The 22,527-nt window shown below is 41.2% G+C and overlaps 1 protein-coding gene and 1 pseudogene across 1 annotated transcript; both read right to left on the reverse strand.

Annotated features, from left to right (window-relative positions):
* Positions 1 to 4,025: 4,025 nt before the first annotated feature.
* Positions 4,026 to 7,858, reverse strand: GJD2 (gap junction protein delta 2). Its single transcript, XM_004455360.3, has 2 exons — positions 7,270 to 7,858; positions 4,026 to 6,314 (listed from the first exon to the last, which is right to left on the reverse strand). The coding sequence occupies exons 1-2, from the start codon at positions 7,338 to 7,340 to the stop codon at positions 5,420 to 5,422; spliced, it is 966 nt and encodes a 321-aa protein (XP_004455417.1). The 5' UTR covers positions 7,341 to 7,858; the 3' UTR covers positions 4,026 to 5,419.
* A 6,708-nt stretch (positions 7,859 to 14,566) lies between these two features.
* On the reverse strand, positions 14,567 to 15,144 carry LOC101447083 (serine/threonine/tyrosine-interacting protein pseudogene; annotated as a pseudogene).
* Positions 15,145 to 22,527: the final 7,383 nt, after the last annotated feature.

The raw sequence follows: 22,527 nt of genomic DNA on the forward strand, positions 1-22,527 counted from the left end.
CTTAACTCCCATCTGACCTGGAACTCTTTATTCATACTTACTCTCTGGATCTCCATTTTCTTACATATAAAAGGAAAGAATGAATGGAATGACCTTTTCCATTCACCTCAAGGTTCTCTGATTCTATATTTTCATTTACTTATTCAATCAATAAACACTTATAAATCCTTGCTGTGTGTCAAGAACTACAAATGCAAAGTTGACTACAACCTGGCACCACTTATGAGAAATTTATAGGTTGTGCTATAAAGAGCCACACAAGAAAAGGACCTTTGGTAAGGAGGTCAGAAGCTAGAATTAATGTCCCAATGAAGGATGTACTGAAAGCAGAAAAGCAAACTGATATGCCAGGTTTGCTGAGACCTCATCTACCAGAGCTTGCTTGACAGCAGTGTCATGAATCATGAAGTGGTTAAAACGTGGCTTCCACATCACACTGCCAGGGTCTGAATCCAGACATGGCTGAACACTAATTGTTTGGCCTAGGCAAGCTGATTTAACATCTATTCATTTTTATTTCCTCATGTGAAAAAACGTGGGTGTAATAATAATTGACTTTCTCCTCACAGGACTGTTTTGAGGGCTGAATGAGGTAATTCACATAAAACAAAGGACCTGCAATGTTATTGAGATCATGAAGGGAATATTTAAACCACTCAGATTTCAGATAAAAAACTCTTCAGGGATTTTTCTTTCTTTTGTTGTCTTTGGGGAAAGAAATGTATGGAGGGAGAAAAATTTAAAAATTTTGAAAAAGAAAGTTCTTTGGAGAAAACAATCATTTGCTAAAAGCTTTGCCCCAAACTGGAGATAGGTACAATAGATAAAACTCTCCAGATTAAAGTCTCAGAGGTATCACAACTCACCAATTCTATATTTAGGTGCCCATATGTTCCTACTGGCTAGGATTTCCCACAAATACAGACATTTCAGTACATACGACTTCAATTCTTTTAGGGGAGGGAGATGCTACAAAGCTTAATCAGTTCTAAATAATTCTGAAATATAGTGTCAATTTACAGAAAAAAGGTTATTGTGGTGAATATACATGAGGATTCTGCTCAGTGTCTAGGATTTAGCAGACTAACTCCCACTAATGTTAATGGGGCCATGCTAGCAGTTCTCCAACCATACCCTGTGGAGATTGCAACGTGTTTTTCAAATCAAAGCTGATCCTGAGATGGGCCAAGGAGCCTCTGCATGGTCAGAAAGGGAACATGAGGAGAATGTCTGGGGACCTGGCAGTGATTGGAGTAGTGCAGAGAGCTTTGTTGAAAGGCTCTTTCCATAGTCTCCCCAACTCACGGCTGCTTCTTTTGCCTGATGCAGATCAAGGCCCTGACTTACTTTCCAAACTCACCTCTTACTAATTCTGTCTGTGAACCTCAGGCAAAATAAAATTCCCCCAGTTCTCCAAATATACCCCAGTCTTTTCTGCCAGAGGTGAATGTTTAGATTGGTCCCTATCTCCCTTCTCTTTTCCCAAGAGATCCATCTCAACAGCAACTTGTTGGTGAGATTTCTTTTGTACTGCCCCTCCCCCTCCAACACACACAGATACACAGCAGATGTGATGTCTCCCTCCTCAGAATCAGAACACTCTGAGCCTTAACTACGTTGCAGATCACATTCTGCCTTATGAAGTTGTTGTCTTCTCCCCTCAGGTCACCTGTAGACCCTATGAGGGTAGGGACCGCATCGTTTCTGTCTATTTCCTGCGACACCTAGTCTGGGGCCTTGCATACCACTGGTGGTCAATTCAACCACTGAGTTGAACTGCATGATTTTCTACTACTTGATATTTTGGAGATTGGACTTTTCAAGAAAATGTGATAGAAGTTGAGGAGTTGGTGTATACTTATAGGTGATGGGTCCTGAATGTCAAGTTAAGTAAACACATTTTAGAAAACAACCCTAGTCTTCCGAAATGGCAGTCAGGGAGAAGGTCCATTCCCTACAACTCCACTTGCCACAGCTGCCGGCACAGACACTGGCTATGCTATAGCATCAGACATTCTACTTTAGGTGGTCTGGGGTGGGGTCAAGGTATTAGTATATAATGTTTTAATATTAACTGATGAAATCTACAGCAAGAGCTGAGAACCACTATAACTGGAGAATGCATTTGAGGATCACCAAATACTGTAATTCACCTGTTCTCCAATTTTGCTGTGTGGAAGCATCGCCAGTGAACTTGTTAAAATGCACACACCCAGTGACTTGGATTCACAAGTTCCAGGTCATCTAAGCAGATGGCTCCCTGGCCACATCATTTCTCTATCCAGCCAGATCAGCTGAGCTAGGTGTCCTCCCTTCAGCTCTGTGACCTCTCTTAACACCTATTATCCACATCAAAGGTTTGTCTGAATCTAGCCAGTGCAGGACAATTGCTTGGCATTCACTGTTTTCCACTACTCCACCAACATACACACACACCCATACACACACCCTAAAAGGCCTGCAGTTCACCAGAGTGCTCTTAAATTTAAGAGAATACACTGGTGCTATCCTCTCACAAGTATATATTAAGGTCACATCCTTTATATACTTATGTGAACTATCAAATCATCAGTATATTTCTTTTATTAGGTAGAAAGCCAAAGAATCAAAATCTGACATGCATCAGTCATTCTGACAGATGATTCTGTATGCCAAGAGGAAGGTATTTTCCCTTCTCCATTATTGACAAATGAATTAAAGATCCTGTCATTTGTGGGTGTTTGGAAATATCAAAGAATTGAAACTGATCATCCTCACTGAAATGGGATGCATTTCCACGAGGAAACACTACCGTATTTCTAGTCCTACATCAAAGCATAAATACACAGCCCTTGTTTTCCACTCAGATTCCTATTTCTTTCACACCCAAGCATATGCTAAGAGCTCTCAAGCAACACTCTTCCTCTATCTCTGGGAGGTGTCTTAAAAAATATTTTTAGCTTACCAAACACAAAACAGAGGAGGATCTGTTTCTTTTCTCAAGGATAATCAAGTTCCACTGCCTCTTTATATTACATATGGAAACCTATAGATTGAAATAAACATATTTTCATTCTAAAACTGGCATTTGCTCTGCCACTGTTAAAGGGTGGAACAAGTGTGTTTGAAAAATAACCATCCAGGAAACTCCTTGGTTGCTTCACATTATTCAAACCAATGCTCAGTGGAACTAGAAAATGAGTAAAATTAAAGAACTGAAGAATATTAGACTACTGAAATGGGACTACACATAGGCAGAAAATGCCATAAAATGATAATAAAATGTTGTGGCTAAAAGGTAATGTCTTATGATATATAAGCAAAGAATCAGTCCCTTTTGAAAGGACCCAATAAGAAATGATTGATTGAAAGTGTAGAATTGCCCTGTACAATACAGTAGTTTAAAAAGCACACATGGATATTTAAATTTAAATTAATTAAAATGAAACAAAATTAGAAATTCAGTTTCTCAGAGGTACTAGTCACATTTTAAGAGCTCAACAGTAACATGTGACTAGTCACTTAGTATATTGGATGGCACAGAAAGTAGAACATTTCCATAATCATAGAAAGTTCTATTGGGCCATGCTAACCTAGAGGGTTCTGTTTGACTATTGGGTTAGCGTAATTTAAAACATCAGACTTTAAAGATATCATAGAGATCACAGAATTCCCCCATGACATGTGACAATCCATGACAGGAAAAGTGTGCAAGGGAAAAAATTCTGTTCCTGGAATGAGCGGAATTATTGACATTTGTATTACAAGAAACATCCTTAAATAAGAAGAGAAAATGTGCGCTAAAATTGGATGAAGTTGGTTAATATGATTATTTAAATACCTTGCCACCCCTTTTGAAACCTTCAAAAAAATACCAGCCTCTCCTCATCTGTTAGTGGCTGATTGGATTTTATTGATCAACTTTCAAATACTTTTCATCCATTGCACACTTCTTGCCCTTAATATTCTACTGGTCACAATATTTTTAAACATGTATTTAAATAAATAGAACTCAAATCAAAATAGAGAAATGCAGACTCTTCCCATTTTACAAAAAGGCATGAACTTTATTTTAAATAAATCCTCAGTCGTGTGTCATACCATGTCCAAATCTAAATCGAAAATCATAATGATAAAGCAAAGGAAACAGAGAGGGCATCATAAAAACACATTATCCAAATATTACTCTTGGCCAATGTTTTAACTAAATACACAGAGGTTGTGGAAGGTACAGTATGGCACTTAAATTAATAGGAGCAGAGAGAAGGAAACATATTCACAGTCCAAAGCAATAGGTTTTTTGAACCTTTGGTATGTGTTTCAAATAAGCATCCATAAAGACATGTTAGCCTACAGTTTTACTTCCAGGTTTTTTAAACCAGTGATTGTGTGTGCATGTGTTTCAAAAATAACCGATGAAATAATAAATCAGGACTGACATGAGCTAATTAAGGTCTCTGGTGTGAGCAGACAGGTACATTTTCACCATGGCAAAATGAAGTGCAGCTGTATTGCGCAATGCAACTATGTAAGAAAATGAGTGAGATATAACAGTTGGAAACTCTGTGACTTGGGTAGATACCCTCAATATTTAAAAAATCTTTTTAATGCTATCCAAATTCCACATGCTGAAAGGCAGAAATATCCCAAAGCTCATAACCTCATGCCTAACAGTGCAACAACCATTCCACAGAAGTGTTGCCATTGCATATTGTAATTCCCTCCCTCCCACCCCTTCCCCTCCCCTAATAAACAGCACCAGTGCAGTTTGATTTAGAAAACTGGAAATACTGAGACATTCCTAAGTTTTCAATAATGACTAAGGACCAGTGAGATATGGTCTGTAATGCAAACCTCTGCCATGGCCACTCCCCAAAAAGCACCCCATGTAATTCCCTCTAGCTTGCAGATAAACCATATTAGGTCTACTGTAAGGCTAGATGCAGAAAAAAAGCTGGCATGCTATCCTGGTTTGAGGAGGAGGGTCATGCTGATGGGGGAGGTACATAAAAGAATGCCTCAAGGATGTCTGCCCTACAGCCCAGGATGAAGGGATGTGTTGAGAGAGGTCACAAATCTTGTACCAATAAAGTATTTGGTGCACACCATTTGCAGGATACAAGCTCAGCATAGCAAGTCCTACTCAGAAGCGGCACAAATCCATCGTTATAAGTATTGGGCTGGCCATAAAGTAAAGGGGACAAAGAAGTCCAGATCATCCATCTTATCACTCTACCCAATTGTCTCTGTGGAGTCGATGGTGTGCTATTTGTCAATGGTTCTACGTTCTCTCCTCTCCCAATGATGCAAGATGTTTACCAGCCTAATCCTACATCTTAATTATGAAAGTCATATAAATGAGGGCAGATCCAGTCACCCTTGAGCAGTCATCTGTCTGGGGGTTACTTCCATCCCCCTGTCTTTTTCAAAATTGACACCTTCACACATAGGCAGAGTCACTGGACTGAGTCCTGCCAAAATTGGGAACACTGACCCGGGGCAGGTCCTTGTTACGGATCTCATAGACTGACTTCCTCTTGGCCTGGGCACCTCGCACAGCCAACTTGATCTTGCGCCATCCCAAGTGGTTGAGTTCAGCCAGGTTGAGCACAACACAGATGCCACTCACAGCAAACATGAACACTAGAAAGACCGTCTTCTCAGTAGGCCGGGACACATAACATTCCACCTCCTTGATGCAAGGGTAGCGGTCACACTCGTACAACCCTGGGACACTGAAACCATACAGAAAGTATTGACCCACCAGAAACCCAATCTCCAGGGCATTTCGGAACACCACTTGGATAATATAGAGGCGGGAGATGCCTTCCTGCCTTCGGAGCTTGGATCGTGCTGCAGTGCGCATTCCTGATGGGTGTGGGGCCAGCTCCTTAACCTCTAGACAATCTGGCTCTGTCTCCTTGCTGGTGTTCTCTGTGTTCTGCAGCACCCCATTAACAATGGCATTTTGCAACTTCTTGTCTTCTCGTTTGCCCCCACCACTGCCCCCACCCCCAGTTCCTCCTGGACCCCCCATGGATTCAGGAGGGTCTCTATCCAGGGCTAAGAAGACAGTAGAGTAGCGGCGTTCTCGCTGCTTGGCAGACTGGTGCACAGAGTAGGTTATGAAGCAGAGACTGGGGGTACACACCATAATGATCTGGAAGACCCAGTAACGTATGTGGGAGATAGGAAAGGCGCGATCATAGCATGCCTGGTTACAGCCTGGCTGCAGGGTGTTGCACACAAACATGGTCTGCTCATCATCGTACACCGTCTCCCCCACAATGGCCACAATGAGGATCCGGAAGATCACCACCACAGTCAACAGGATCCTGAGCAGGGGAAGAGGGAGGGAGAGAGAGTCTCATGGACTGAATCACTGGCTTAGGAAACCCCTGCTCCTCCCTTCTCTGTTCTGGTGTTTCCTGGGTCCTTTGACTGGGGAGCTGTCCACCCATGCGTGGTACTGAAATAGAAATGGAAAACCCTTTTGTTTCTCCCCCTTTCCGAGTGCTGGTGGACTGAGAACACTTTATATTACAAGGATCCCATGTGTAAACATGTCCATACATTGGGCGTGGTGTATTTGAAACAGATTTCATCTGTATATTTGGAATGTACAGAGGCACAAAACACATCTTCACTCTTGTCCACACAAAACAGCTGTACAGAAAATGCATGTTTTATATAGTGTATGTATATAACTACTTTACAGGTTATTTAGCTTATTCTCAATATGAATATTAAACTTAATGCTTTAAAACAAATGTCTATGATCATACACACGGACACACATACATATGTTAATTGGGTGTGTGCATTTCTGACACTAAATTTTCATGGCTAAATCAGTTTAACTTAAACATTTGTTGGGAAAAGATACAGCTGCTCCAAAGAGCAAATTCATCTCCCCATTTGTCCTTCTCTGTCCAAATACAACCTACCTTCTTTGTAGATTCCACTAAAGAAACATATGGAAATGGTCACTGACTCTAGAGCGTGGAGGACCAACACTGAGTCAACAAACCCCGTTCTGATAGGGAAGGAGGGAACCCCCAGTGGTGCTTCATAGGGAAGGGATGAGGAGCTGGTAAGGAAGAGCTGGAGGAGAGGACATCTCTGGGCGTCGGATGATCCTTCGACCCCGGAAACACATGGGCATGGAACAAGGAATATAGGGAAGGGGCAGAGGACGGACTGGGGGTTGTGGGGCTCGATCAGGGACATGAGAACGGACTTCCCCCCAGAGTCAGCGCCCTTACCTAACCGCCCGCTCAGCAAACTCACCTCCCGATCATAGTGGAATGCTGCTGCACGGCGGCTTCCAGCAGCCTCTCCAAGATGGTCCATTCCCCCATCGCTGTGCATCCGGAGGCAGCAGACAAAGACTGGGCAGCACCGGGCACGTTCCCGCTTCTGGCCCCTCCCCGGGCCGCACCTCCCGACTGGGGTCGAATTGCCCCCCAATTAAAGAAGCAAACAAATTTTTAAAAAATTTAACCGGCAATCCCTTCTCCCTTTTATTGTACTTAAACGAGGGAAATGGGGAAAGAAATCCAAGCTCGTCCCGACTGACGCGGGCAGCTGGCGCGGTCCGGAGAGCAGTCACGAACCTCCGGCGCCGTCCGGGGGCAGGTCTCGATCCTGCGGATGCCCAGGCGAGGGGCGGGGCGGGAGTGGCAACTGGTCCGCCAGCTCTCACCCGCCCGAGGGAGGTTTCTGGGAGCTGCTCCCCCCCGGGGGATGAAGGCCGGGAGGAGGGTCCGAGGACCAGCACCCACGCCTGGCACTTCAGTGGGCACCGGGCACTCCCGCGCTGCCTTCTGCGAAGCCGGGGCGGAGCGCGCAGAGCGTGCTGCCGGGCTCGGGAATCCGTGGCCGCAGCTTCTAATCCGCCCTTAAGTAGTCTCCGCCTGCGTCACGCCAGGTCGGCGGAGGAGAGCAGAGCGCGCCGTGCGGCTGTAGCTGCGCGTCCGGGCCGGAGGGGCAGGGGACGCGCGCGGGCGGAGAGGGGACAAGAGTCCTGGGGGTCCGGCAGGGAACGGGACGACTTCGAGAAGGACGACCACAACTGCCTTTGGGGCTTCTCGGGGCGTCCAGGTAACCTCACCTGACTGCAGCCCAAGGCAGGAGAAGGGGGGGCCAGGAGCAGACGCATCGATGAGTGGGGAGGGGCGTGAGTAGGTAGTTTATCTTCTCTGGTACACCCCTCACCTTTCGCTTATTTCCTTCGGGGAAACAGAACTGAAATTCCCTCGCTGAATGGAGATGCTGGGTAGGGATAGGAGAGCAGGGTTGACAAGTAGGGCACTTTTTAACCCTCTCTTAGAGAGGACTACTTTGACTGAAAGTGGAGCTGCGGCTCCGTGAGTCTGAGGATCGGATGCTGGGGCGAGGAAGGCTTGGTGAGTGTGCATTTAAGCTAAAGCATAAATGTAGGTGTGAAGCTGCCTCAAAGGTTATGTTCTGCGTATAAGCGCGTACTTAACAGGTGCCTGGCGGTGAGCAAGTGGTGTGGCGGTGGCTTTAATTCTCAGGTAAACTGTGGTCTGCTCTGAAGGTCAGGAGGCCCGGTATTCTGCTGGAGGAAATAAAACCGCTCTCCAGTCTTACTTCACTCCACTTTCCTTATCAGGCCTTGGCTTTCTCTCCTCAAGCAGCAGTTCCTTGTTTATGTTTTTAAATTTACATTTTGTTGTCAGTTCTGTCTAGAGGAACTGCTTAATTGGTCCGTTGGAAAATTGAAATAATCACACCAGGCTGCTAATTAGCTTAGGGGTTAGTATGAGGAGACACAGTAGTTGGGAGAGTTTCATATAAATGTACTAAAAAACACAATGGGTAAGTAGTTGTCACCCTTTAAAATAAATGCGAAAGCTTGATAACTGATCTTAAAAGGGCAGCTTTAATTACCCACAAGGATCATAGCTCCTATGTGTATTATGTAAGCCACACCATGCTGAGCTTTGAGTTCCAGAAAAAAGGAGGTGACTGAGGAGCTGGTGGCCCAGAGACCTGAAAGAAAGGTTTAGGGGATGGGTGTTGACTCCTCTTACAGTGCACTTCTGCAAAAAACGAAGTTTAAAGACATGAACCAAATTTCAGGGTGAAAGGGGTCAGTGAACTTTTCCTAGGGGCAATTGATACCTTTATCCCAAGGAAGCAGCTTGCAAAGGAGTAAAAGAATCAACTAAAAATGGGGAAGGTATAGGGTGTAAGATACACTAAGGATAACCAGGCTTTCTTTAGTCTCCTGTTGGGCAGGGAGGAGGTGCAAGAGTGGAGATTGGTGGATATCCTATTATCCAAATGGCTTTCAAATGGTGATCCCCACACTCAAACTTGTTATGTTTTCCCCAGGCTTCTCTCCTGCTCCCTTAAGGCCTGGCTCCTGCTAGTCCCTCTATCTCTCGGAGACACTTTCGGAGTAAAGGATCTCACACAAAGAGTGAATGGGTGAGAAAGGCCCAAGGAAGTCTGGTTAATATGTTTAAATGTCCCCAAATGGGCTGCACAGCTCAAAATCATTAAATTCTACATACGATAATTTCCTGAACCCTTAAAGATGGCAATTCTGAGGATATGGATTACAGGAAATACAAATTAAAAGTTCTCACAATGGAATCTCCAAACGCTAAGCTATGATGGAATTGTTAATAAGTAGGTTATTATTATTTTGAAACATACTTTAGTATGTTATATAGGTTCAATATAGGAACACATATGTGTGCACAATATAGACATACAAATATATAGCAATAACTAATACATAGAACCTATCCTTGAAAGACTTTTCTATTAGATGAAGTAACTTATTTTTTTCTAAAAACTTTATTCTCACCACCACAAAAGTTAATTGAAAGCAATTAACTATTTTTAAAAATAATTTATAAGTTGTTTTACACTTATTAGGTTGTACTTCCTTTTTAAAACCTAATCAACTCGACTTTCAATTAATACTTTACCTTCCTAGTGCTGCATTAAATATGAAAATGTTCTGTGTAGAACTGAGCATCTCTGAGTTTCCTCAGCATGTTATCTTACCCAACTAGATTCTGACAGTCTCAATTCCCCTATGATTGAATATTCCCACCTAAGTCAATTTGGAAATTCTTTCCTTTTACCTCTAATTTAAAACCCATTCTACTTATTAAAGTAATGGTTTTGTATTAAAAACAATGAGACTCTCATGGAATACTCATAGAATAAGCTTTGGTGTGTATACGACCATCTGGGAATGCTCATTAAAAATACAGATGCTAAATTAAAATCAAAGGGAGTAAGGTCTAAGTTTACTTAATAAATTCTTCCCATGAACTCTGATAAGTCAAAGTTTGAGACCTTTTATATACATGGTTGTTAGAGTAGGAAGGGATCCTAGAGGTTGGAGAGTCCCATCCCCTTGTTTCATAGATAATAAAACAGTCTCAAAGGGATTAAGTTGCTTTCCTAAAGTTGTACATGTAGCTAAGGAAACAGCTATGAAAAAAGTTGTATTAAAGAGAGCAAAATAATTTAAAGGGATGGAGCATGTTCTCTTTGAGGACTAGAAAGGAAATTAAGTTGGTTTGGATCATAGGGACATAGCCAACTGCAAGCATCAAAAGGAAAATAATACCTGGATTGTTGGCCTAGCAAGTCCATACTTTACCAAACATTAATTTACCTTAATGGAGCAGGGAAATAGTCTCTACCTCTTGTTGGAAAACTTAAAAAGGCACATGGCAAAGAGCATGGTTGAATGTTCTAATACAGGGTAAGAATCTAGAATTACTAAAATGGTTCAATTTACAACCTGAGTGTATCTGGATTTGCCTTTATCCTCCTATGTTTTATTCTTTTCTCAAACAGAAATTGCTAGATGAAACTGTCACTTCTGCAGCTTCAAATATTTGGTATATGAAACCTCAGAGGAACTTTATTTAAGGTGTAAGAATAAAAGTTAATCTACTGACCCCCCTCTACTGGAGCGTGAATCCTTGGGGAGCAGAAGGCACATATATATCATGGTGTCGAGGACACTGTGGAAAACAAAGTTTTGTTGAAGGAGGAGAGTAGCTACTCTGGTTCTCTATTCCCCTTCACCTGGGAGAGCTGTGTAGAGGTGGGTCCTGGATCTCCATGACCATGGGTAAAATTCAAGCCTGAGAGGAGAAAAGGGTTCCCATGGCCAAATGAATGTCCGTGCACACTTGTGACAGCCTGAACCCCTCAGCAGAAAGTCTCCTTGCTAACCTACTTGTTAGTCCCAGCTCTCAATTCCACACTGCTCTCACTCACTGTGAACCCTGCAGCCGCTAAACTAACCCAGGGAATGCTGCTGAGCCTAGGACTCCCCAGAGCATGTCATGCTTCAAAACTTTTCTAGGGCTTATGGACCCAAATGCCAAATCATAACTTAATCCCAAGAGACTATGTATCCAAATGGTGGGGAAATCTAAAATCTTCTGCCTGTTAGTTCTTTGAGTAAAAGGGTATGTGTCTCTTTTTTAAAAATCACATGCACAAATTCCCAATTCCCTACCTATTCTGTATTAGAGAAGATACCTAGTGTAGTAATATCTTGGAAATTAACGTAATATGACATTGCAGTCAAAGTAAATATGTGAAATCACAGCAAATAAATTAACACTCCATTAAGAATCAAATCAGCCCTGCTGACGTGTAATCTTTCACTTTTATGCCAAGTCGTGATTCCCATTCACATGGGGAGCTTCCCAGGGGGAGTTATTAAGTCTGCACAAAGAGATTTCTTTTACATCAACTCTATTCTATTCAAAAGTCATTCAGCTACAGTAAGGAAGAAAGCTTGCCTTGGGTCCAACACCCCACTCTCACTGTCACGCACTCTCATTGTCCCTCTCCAGCCAGAGTTCCAGCCATGTTTTGCAGGTTATAGGTGAGGTTCCTGCTGTGTGTTTCCAGGTGTGTATAAAAGAGATGAGAAAATGTAAAGGGGGACATGCACTTGGGTAGGACCGGACCTTGGTGGACTTGTTAAGCAGGAAGGATATATGTTATTTCCCTCCTTGTGCTTTCCTGCACTAATTCCACATCAGCGTATGCTGCTAAGAGTTGGAGCATCCTCCAGTTTCATCCCTGTGTTTCATATCCATAGCTAAGATAGTTATTGGAACTGGTGTTTGTCACAACAGGAGTCTTCTCAAAGATTTGGGGCTTATTTTCAAGGTCCTTCCTTGCTTTCCTAATTATATATGGATTTTCCTAATCATATATGGAGGTTTCTTGACCTAAAATTCAGCCAATTCCTGTTTTTGCTAGGACCTAGGGACTCAGATATTACTCAACCTAGAGAATTTTGTGCTTTTCCAGTTTTGACAAACTACTTGCCTTCCTGTCACTCTTGGGCACCAACATCAAAGTCTGAAGCTAGGCTGAGGATTCAAAGGGGCTTCCTCTCTTATCACTCACCACATGTTCAGCTCCCTTGTGGCAGTATTTTGAAAGATGGCCAAGGGTTTGTCAAGAGCACAGATTGCTTCTTGCCCATTTGGTCTGGTTCACAGTCTTCTCTGACCTTCAGAACCCTTGCACCAAATTTCTCTGTTTAGTATCACCTCATTCTACCTTGACTAGAGACTGCCCTTGATCACTTTGAATCCATATCCCATTGCCCTTTAAGCCTCCCTACCACTGTGCTTCACCCACTTCCAGCCCCTCATTTCACTACTATAAAGGAAAGCAATACAATAAACAAATGCATACCAGGGAGATAATAACTGATAGCACATAATGCATTATCCTTCTCAGAGGAATTATCCTCATTTAAGTTGCAAAGCCTTCATTCAAAGAAATGAAATTTTCTAGGTAATTTTCCAACCACTGCAGAGAATAGAGATTTGGGGGCAAAGGATGTTCTGAGTCCTCCCAAATCACACCAGACAGGCACTTGCTTCTTTTATTGATCTATAAAGTGCCCCTACTTGTGGAAATACAGGAATTACCTTAATGCAATGGTTCTTAAATTTTAGTGCATCTTAGAATCACCTGGGGAGTTTTGAAAGCTCCCAATGCCTCGGCTAGACCCCAGATCAATTAAATCAGCATTTCTGGGGGTGAGACCCACACTCTGGAATATTTTCTAAACTCTTCAGTTAATTCCAGTATGCAGTCAAGTTTGTGCATTAGTGCATTAATACATAGGAACAACTCCTTAGGCACAACAGCCTTGCAGGGCCCCAGTAAAGCAGGGCTGGGAATGGTGCCTCTGGACATAAACCCAGAATTTCATTCTGAAAATGTGTTCATGTGGTTCTGTAAGTACTTAGTATAATCCACCCAGATTAATACTCAGTAGCTAAACTGCAAACACCCATCTTATTTCATCTCAGTCCTCTTCTGGCCATCTGGTCCCCTGTATTCCCATTACAGGGCCATGTGTATATTAATGAAATGATTGCATCCAATTACATATTTATTCAGAACACAAGAAGAATAGTGCATGTGTTTTTTTATTAAACTTTTTTTAGTAGAATAAACAAATTAGGAAGATAACAGGAAAAGTAGCAATAACTGAATCATGTTAAAGTAAGGAAAGTTGTCTAATTAAATGATTTAAGACTATTAATGAAGAATCAAGAAGAGCTTAAAAAATAAAAGGACAACTAAGGTATGAGGTTATACTGAAAAAAAGGAGAAATGTGACAGATTCCTACATTTGTTAATGTTTCTGTAGACGTTCCATCATAAAATTGAACTGTGAAATTATTTTTCAATTTTAATATATAAAATACGAAATGAATTTTTAGCAAATTTTAATAATTTATTTTGTTATAAATTACCCAAGTTTTAGAAACAAATCCCTAAGTTGCGTTTTGTTTAAAGTAGTAACTTTATATTGTATAAATAAATTTCACATATGAAAAGTGTGTTATTGCAATACCTCTTTGCAAGTCCAAAATTCTTGGTTTATAACAAAACTGTAAAAAAAAAAAAAAAAGTAAAACCATCAGTGCCATCTATTGCAGAAGTCCAACATCTTTTTTTTTTTTAAGATTTATTTATTTATTTATTTCTCTTTCCTCTCTCCCCCCACCCCACCCCGGTTGTCTGTTTTCTGTGTCTATTTGCTGCGTCTTCTTTGTCAGCTTCTGTTGCTGTCAGTGGCACGGAAATCTATGTTTCTTTTTGTTGCGTCATCTTGTTGTGTCAGCTCTCCGTGTGTGCAGCACCATTCCTGGCCAGGCTGTACTTTCCTTCGCGCTGGGCTGCTCTCCTTACGGGGCACACTCCTTGCGCATGGGGCTCCCCTATGCGGGGACAGCCCTGCGTGGCATGGCACTCCTTGTGCACATCAGCACTGCACATGGGCCAGCTCCACACGGGTCAAGGAGGCCCAGGGTTTGAACCGCGGACCTCCCATGTGGTAGATGGACACCCTAACCACTGGGCCAAGTCTGCTTCCCAACATCTTCTTAAAATGTTGCTTAAGTTGCAGAGAAACAAGTCTGAAAGCAACATATAATTGAAACTAGTTGTGCTCTACCATTTAACATTATTATTTTCTCTAGTATTTTATCCTTCCCAAATAAAAATTCCCATCTTCTATAATGTTGCTCTTCAGTCATCCATTCTGTGGAGTTGCCACTTGCATGTTTACAAAATCATCTTCTTCATGTGTTCTCTCCAAACTGCCTGTGGTACCAGAATGGACCTTTCTATCTGTTGTTGTGGCATCATCTGTGTTGTTAATTCTTGTAGGTAGATGGCTTTATATTCCTAAAGTTGGTGGATGAACCCAGTGTTAGGACTAATACAAGACCTTCTTTCTTGAACCTGGACATATGCCTCTCTGTACTTCATTCCAGCTGTTTCCATAATGTATTCAATAACAAAGACAGTAGTCCTGGAGATCCCTGTCTTTCCCTGGACAAGAACGTTTCCTCCAGTTTGTAAGCTCCCATCAATAAATTCTTTAGTCATAGGGGAAAAACATATTATATATTTCAACTGGATTGCCTGCAATATCCAAGACTAATTATCTAAATAACTGCTGAAAATTTGGTTTAATAAAGCTTGCTTCAATATTTGTCTTGTGCATAATATATGGGTTATTCCATGTTTCTGTAGTATAGGTAGCTTGCTTTTCGTAGCAGATGAATATGAGCCTAAAACCAGTGTCTCTGTACTCTCAGCCAGTCCCTGTAGTTTAATCTCCAGCATCACTTTTTGTCAGGATGTCAATAATTAAGTTATTCTTTCTGTTTCATGCAGAAGTGGAACTGTCTTCCATCAAGGTAAGAATATAAATTGAATGTGTTATTAGTTACAATAAAATGTCACTTTTGTTGCCTTATATCTACAACATAGATATGAAAGTCAAAAGCATACAATTTGCTGTATCAGCTACTTCTTAGTGGCCTCCATTTAAAAATATCTGTCATATAGTTCATATTAACCAAGTTGCGACAATTGGTATTCAAGAGAGCTCAGTAAGAGCTGAGCTAGTCATGTTTTTCTCTGATTTTCTCTAAGCTTCATCTCTGCAACAGATTGGATAATCAGAAAGCCATATCCCTACACTGTATTACTCTGTCATTGCTTGGTGGAGTAGGGGAAGATGGGTGGTAGGAGGACTCATCTTTTTTTTTAACTGTATTTTGTACTTTTAATAATTGAAAAATATAAACAATTAAAAACTAAAAAGAAAGCACAGTTGAATAAAAGCATACATTTCTCAATTGAATGTACTGGATACCTATACATTTTTTTTAAATCATACAGTATTTACACAATGTATTTGGTTCATAGAAATGCAATCATATAGTATTAGTCCTTTTGTTCTCTCCCTAAGGGATATTATAGTGCCACCTGCTCAAATAAAAAATAAATTTCTCCATCTTGTGACATCTGAAAGAATACAAAAAGATGATGGTGGGATGAATAGATAAATAATACGGTATTAATTCTTCATAAACTAGTCATGTTTCCTCCTGTCCTTTACCTTCCTAGAGAACACATTTTAAACACTATAAACCTGCCTGTATATCTACAGTGTGTATACATGCATTGCTACAGCCAGACTGCACAAACCCATGAATATTTTATCTTTACACATATAGATTCTTGGCCCTTTCATTCACTCATCCATTTGTTCAATGAAGATTTATTCATCACCTACCAAGTGCCAGGGAGATACAATGAAGATTCAGTAGTTTGTCCCTACCCTCATGGAATTTAAAATCTAGTAAGAGAAGCACATATTAAATAATCAAATAATCTCAAGTACAAGGCATAATCTTAAAATTGTGGTAAGTGCAGCTATGGATAGCTCTGAGGTATGTAGCCTGAGTATATAATGAGGTGAGGATAGGCTGACCTAGTTTGTAGTGTAGGGTTGGGGGGGCGATAGACCTTCTTTAGCTGAGATCTAGAGGAGGAATTATAGTAAACCAGGTGAAAGGGGGCAGAAGAGGAGCATCCCAAGCTGGGGGAACAGTAGTGAACAGGCTTTCATGTAGGAGAGAGTAGTGCATTCAAGGAACTGCAAGGTTTCTATGGTTAGTTCACAGAAGAGGAGGGAGAGGTTTCAGACAAAACTGGAGAGGCAGGCAGGGTCAGATCAATTAGGGCCTTATAGACCAGGATAAAGATTTTGCCATTTTTCCGAAGAATAATATGCAGCTTTTGAAGGTTGTAAGGGGGAAGTAACATGATTAGGTTTGCTTTTCAATCTATTTATAATATGAAGAGCATAGACTGGAGGGAGTGGTCAAGAGTGGATGCAAGGGAACTATTGCCGATGCTAAAGGATTACACTCAAATAACACCCATATGCACTTATCTCCCATTGGATACTGTGTGTCTACACTAAGGAAATATCTATAGTGTGTAGTATAGAGTCTGCTGTGGGGTAAATGAGCCAGATGACTTCTCAGAAACCATCTCAAGCTCATATTTTTAATTAGTAGGAAATAAATGGACCTTGATTATAATGGTCAACTTAAAAACTTCCTGTGATTAAATCTTTAATGGCAATTACTAATTGTGATGCCTCTTTTCAAACATATTCATCTCTGGGTCCAGTAAACAAATGGTGAAAGGCAGCCCCCTACACTTAATGATTTAAAAAAGAAATGGTAAGAGTGGTTTCCCCAATTAGGGAGGCACAGCCCCTCTGCATACTTTCCTTGTCTTTTGACATCCAGGTTTTGCCTGAGTTCTACAGTTCTGCAGAGGGCAGAGCAAAAGTCCATGTAGAGAGTGGGATTCTTTGCAAGAGGAAAAGCATGTTGTACCATTAATATATGGAAATTTATTAAGACTTTGGCTATTCGTTTTGAACAGCATTATTTAATGGTACTGCAACTGTCAAATAGGACTAAAGAGATCAACAATGCTATTGATAAACCAATCTAGTGAGAACAAAAATGTAAGTTGTCTACTTAGGAGGTGCCATAACACAAACTACTTCCAAGAAGACTGTCATAGTTTTCCAGGGTTGTTGTGATAAACACCACCCACTGGGTTAGCTTAAAAAATGGGAATTTATTGTCTCATGGTTTCAGTGGCTAGAGACAGGCCATACTTTCTCCCAGAGTCTAGAGCATTTTTGTCACAATCCTTGGGGTTCCTTGGCTTACATTTCTACCCCCATCACAGGGTGACCTGTATCTTTGGTCTCCTCTTGTGACTTTCTCTGGCTGGCTGTGTCTGGATTTCTTCTGCCTTACTAGAACTCTGGTTCAATGGATAAAAGCCTACCCTGATTGTAGTTGGCCTCATCTGAATAGAGTATTTAAAGATCCTATTCACAAATGAGTCCACACTTTAACTTAATAACATCTTCTTAGGCCCTGTTTACAAATGGATTCTCACCCACAGGAATGTGGATTAAGACTTGAACCTGTCTGCAACTAGAGTACATGATTCAGTCCCCAACAGCTCCTCTTTTGGAATTATCTTCAAAGTAGCCATGTAAGAAAATCCTCATTGCTTGCAAGCAATGGGCATGTTCCCAAAATGTTCTATTCAGTGGCGGCACACTATAATGTGTACATGTGTGATCTTCCAAGTGACCCATTTTGAAATATGTTGTTAGTCACACTATTAAGTGTGTGTGTTGATGGGATGGGGGTGGGAGTCCCCATAGCTTTTTAATTTTTTCCTTTTTCTTTTTTTTCTATAGGTAACATATATATCAACATTTTTGTCAATTTAACCATTTTTTAAGAGTACATATGGTGGCATTAATTGTATTTACAATATTTTGCTACCATTAAAACCATCCCTTACCAAAACTTTTTCATCACCCATAACAGAAACACTGCATCCATTAAGAAATAACTCCTATTCTCCCCTATCCACAGACTCTGGTAAACACTAATCTGCTTTGTCTCTATGAATTTGCCTATTACAGTTATTTCATATAGGTGAAATCATAAGTGAAATATTTGTCCTTTTGTGTCTGGCTTATTTCACTTAGCATAATCTTTCCAAGGGTCATCCATGTAGTAGCATGTATCAAAACTTTATTCCTTTTTATGGCTGAGTAACAGTCCATTGTATGGATATACCATAGTTTGTTTGTCCATTCATTTGTTGATGGCCACTTGGGTTGTTTCTACCTTTTGGCTATTGTGAATAATACTACCATGAATATTGGTGTACAAGTATGTTTAGGTCTGTGCTTTCAATTTTTTTGGTTTTATGTCTAGGAGTAGATAGCCAGATCCTATGGTAATTCTTTGTTTAACTCTCTGAAGAATAGCCAAACTGTTTGCCGCAGTGGCTGCACTCTTTTCAATGTCTGCATACATGTGTATGAGTGTTTCTATTTCTCAACATCTTTTGCTAACACTTGTTATTTTCTGACTTTTTTATTCTATCCATCCTCTTTGGTATGAATTGGTATCTTACTGTAGTTTTGATTTTTATTTCCCTAATATTCCCTAATATTGAGCATCTTTTCACATGCTCATTGGCTATTTGTATATCTTCTTTGGGGAAATGTCTATTCAATTTCTTTCCAATTTTTTAATTCTGTTGTTTGCTTTTTGATGTTCCATGTAGATTTTTGGATGAATGAATAGATCATTCCACATAGGTTCACATTTTTTTAACTTTTTATTTTGAAATACTTTCAAACTTATAGGGCAAAAATAATGCAGACCCCATAAGGAAATCCAACATATCCCACCCCCCACCAGATACCCAGATCCATGAATTTTAACATTTGCCATATTTGCCATATCATTCTCTCTCTCTCTCTCTCTCTCTCTCTCTCTCTCTCTCTCTCTCTCTCTCTCTCTGTATCTATCTATCTATCTATCCATCCATCCATTTTCTGAATACTTGGGTGTAGGTTGAATATATCATGCTCCTTTAACACTTAATACTGCCATGTACATTTCCTAAGAACAAGGACATTTCCTTGTTCTTTAAATGCACTTTAAATGTAGTTATCAAGTTTAAGAAATAACACTGAAATAAGCTTATATTGTATATTCCAGTTTTTTCAAATGTCCCAATAATGTCCCTTTGAGCCTTTTCTTCTCCCTTGATAGATCCTATGCAGGATCATGTATTCCATTTGATTGCAATTATCTCTCTGTTGCTTTTCATTTCTTTTTTCAACTGTAGGAACATATATACTATATATATATATATATATATATATATATATATATATATATACACAATAAAATTTTTCCAGCTCAACCCCAAAGCATGCCATTCTGTGAGATTAATCACATTCACAATATTATGATGCCCTTACCACTTTTCATTACTAAAGCTTTACCATCTCCCCTACAACAGAAACCGTACAGTCATTATGTATTAACTCCCTGTTCCTTCTGCTCCTCGCCCCTGACAACCTGTACTCTAATTTCTGTCTCTACAAGCTTGTATATTCTCTGATATCTTCTTTGCAATTATTATGGGGCTTAAATTTAACATTCTAAATCTTTAACAATTGTGTTTGCTTTGATACCAGTTTAAACTTCAATAGTGTCAGTCAAAAGATGTCAGCCTACTCCAATACAGATGTCAGGATCACCAGCAAAGCATGACTCACACAGGCTCTGGTGGAAAGATGTTTTACTCACATCGAGAAGAGAGAGAGCAAGGTCAGCTTCACTAGTGGGTGTTGGTTCCCCATATCCAGCATTTCCCAATTTGTGGCCAATGCAGGGAGGTGTTCTACCACACAGCAACCCTCTCCTATGTTCATGTGCTGTTGCAGTGGAGGAACCTCACTCCCTACCCATCAGAGACAGAAATGCTACTAGAGTGTGAGCTGGATATCATAAAATATGCCCACCAGGGCCAGCCTGTCTCCAGTGACTATTTACATATGCTTGGGACAATAAGGGAAGAAATGTACTGACAGTCTCCTTATCTACTAGGGGATTGTATTTTATCCTTCCTGGCTGATGCAGAATGCATTTGTGGTTCCCAGGGAAAGGCAGCAGGCTATGCTAGAACTGCGCCCTACAACAGTCCACCCCCACTATAGACAAACTAAATATCTTGCTATGCCCATCATCCACTGTAGACAGTGAGCTGGATATCTGGGGCATGGTACAGAGTTCAGATAGATGTCACTTGTATGTACCATTTTTCTAAAATCATTAGACAACATTTGAGCAGGGCAACTCATAGGATAACCTCCAGTGGATTCAAAAGATGTCTTTCATGTCCAGTGGAGTTGATCGAACTTATCTGTGGACTGTTTTCCACATGACCCTTGGTCATACATAGTGGCCAGTGTTGTCCATTATGTTGACAGGTTGGCTGAAATGATGTGGAGACATGGTCTATCACCTCAATTTAAATGCTGACAGAGCCAGCAGTTGATCTGGTTGGTAGCTCTAGCAAAAGCCTGTATCATGGGTGCCCGTGGGTGATAGGGTTGTTCATCACTGTGATACAGCCTGGGGAGAGAAAGAAACATTACTACTCCCCCCCCCCCCTTTACTTCCCAGGGGCAAAGATGCTCTTGTCTAACAACTTGTGGTAAGGTTGCCCAGGTATGGCCACCCAGGCTGTCTCCAAGCCCTGAGGCCATAACTTCTGCAGGGACCCCTTACCCATATCGTTTAACCCAGACTTTTCAGCCCCGATCATTCGGTCCAGAGAGGGAAGTCACAAACAAGTTTGATATGGCCTATAATGTCAGCCATTGAAGGTGGTAATGAAAAGTTGGCAGTCCCAGGTATACCCAGAGGAACCCTAGTGCTTTGATGTTTCATCACCCCTTCCCTGTTCCCACGGAGTTTCACCACAGGGAGTATCACCCCCAGATTGGAAGTGGGGGCCCTTGAGGTAATACTACTGCAGCCTGGATTGCAAATGCCCCCCAGGGAGTGCCCTCCAGTGGGAAAAAATAAGAGCAGTTGGGTGTACTAAGATTGGGATTCCTCAGGCATAGCCTAATCAGGCAACAGCCTGGGCCTTCACCCTTCCAAGCTAAGTGTTTCCTAATATATGCTGCAATTCCATGTTTTCTTTATACTAGAGTGCAGTGTTTAATGTGCAAGTAGATTTAGTTAGATGGGGGTACCACCTGGTAAGTTGTCTTTCCTGATGGCCTTTGTGTAGTTGATATTTGAGTCTTCTGTTCCAATTCATTTCTCTCTTGCTTGAGGGTGATAGGAACCATGAAAGTTCCATCTTTTACCAAGGGAGTATACCCTTTGCTGGGTTGCTTGCACTGTAAATGAGGTACTGTGATCTGATTGGATTCCAGATGGGTATCTGAACACATGGCATGGTGTTTTTCCAAGGCTGTTGGAACATGATGCCAGCATCCATGTTGACGTACTATAAGAAAATTATTATTAAGAATTGTGAATTCATAAGCTTTCTAATCAATAGTGTGTACTGTGTTAGCCTAGAATTGTGAATGATTAACTTGTCCTTTGTCCTTTAGAATGATGTCACATTGCCTTGCAGGCAACCCCATCATTCATTACCCAAAAAAGAAATGTTTAAGAAGAGCTATACACTCTGATTTATTGGACTTACCCCACTCAGCTAACATGGAGTTGAAGAATGTCAACCACCACACCATGGAGCCTAGAGTGCCTACAACTGAAAGCAGGAGGATTGCATCCAGTATCCATGTGGAATCTAAGCCTCCTCTTGACATCAATGTGCAATGGACACAACCAATTCAAGGTCCACAGAGAAAATGTGGCATTGGTGTGGGAAAAGTGGCCATGGTGGCTGCTGGGTGCAGGGAATGGGAGGAAGAGATGAGATGTGCAGGCGTTTTCGGGACTTGGAGTTGTCCTGGGTGGTGCTTCAGGGACAATTACCGGACATTGTAGATCCTCCCAGGGCCCACTGGATGGAATGTGGGAGAGTATGGGCTGTGATGTGGACCATTGACCATGAGGTGCATCGATGCCCAGAGATGTACTTACCAAATGCAAAGGATGTGTCATGATGATGGGAGAGAGTGTTGCTGTGGGGGGAGTGGTGGAGTGGGGGTGGTGAGGTTGAATGGGACCTCATATTTTTTTAATGTAATATTTTTAAAAAATGAATAAAAAAATTAAAAAAAAAGAAACTTATAGT

The sequence above is a fragment of the Dasypus novemcinctus genome, chromosome 3 (genome assembly GCF_030445035.2).
Source record: "Dasypus novemcinctus isolate mDasNov1 chromosome 3, mDasNov1.1.hap2, whole genome shotgun sequence".
Taxonomy (NCBI): Eukaryota; Metazoa; Chordata; class Mammalia; order Cingulata; family Dasypodidae; genus Dasypus; species Dasypus novemcinctus.

Coding starts and splice junctions, on each gene's coding strand:
- GJD2 (XM_004455360.3), bottom strand. CDS start 7,340: ATGGGGGAATGGACCATCTTGGAGAGGCTGCTGGAAGCCGCCGTGCAG. Junction 6,315..7,269: donor CATTCCACTATGATCGGGAG/GTGAGTTTGCTG, acceptor TCCCCTGCTCAG/GATCCTGTTGACTGTGGTGG.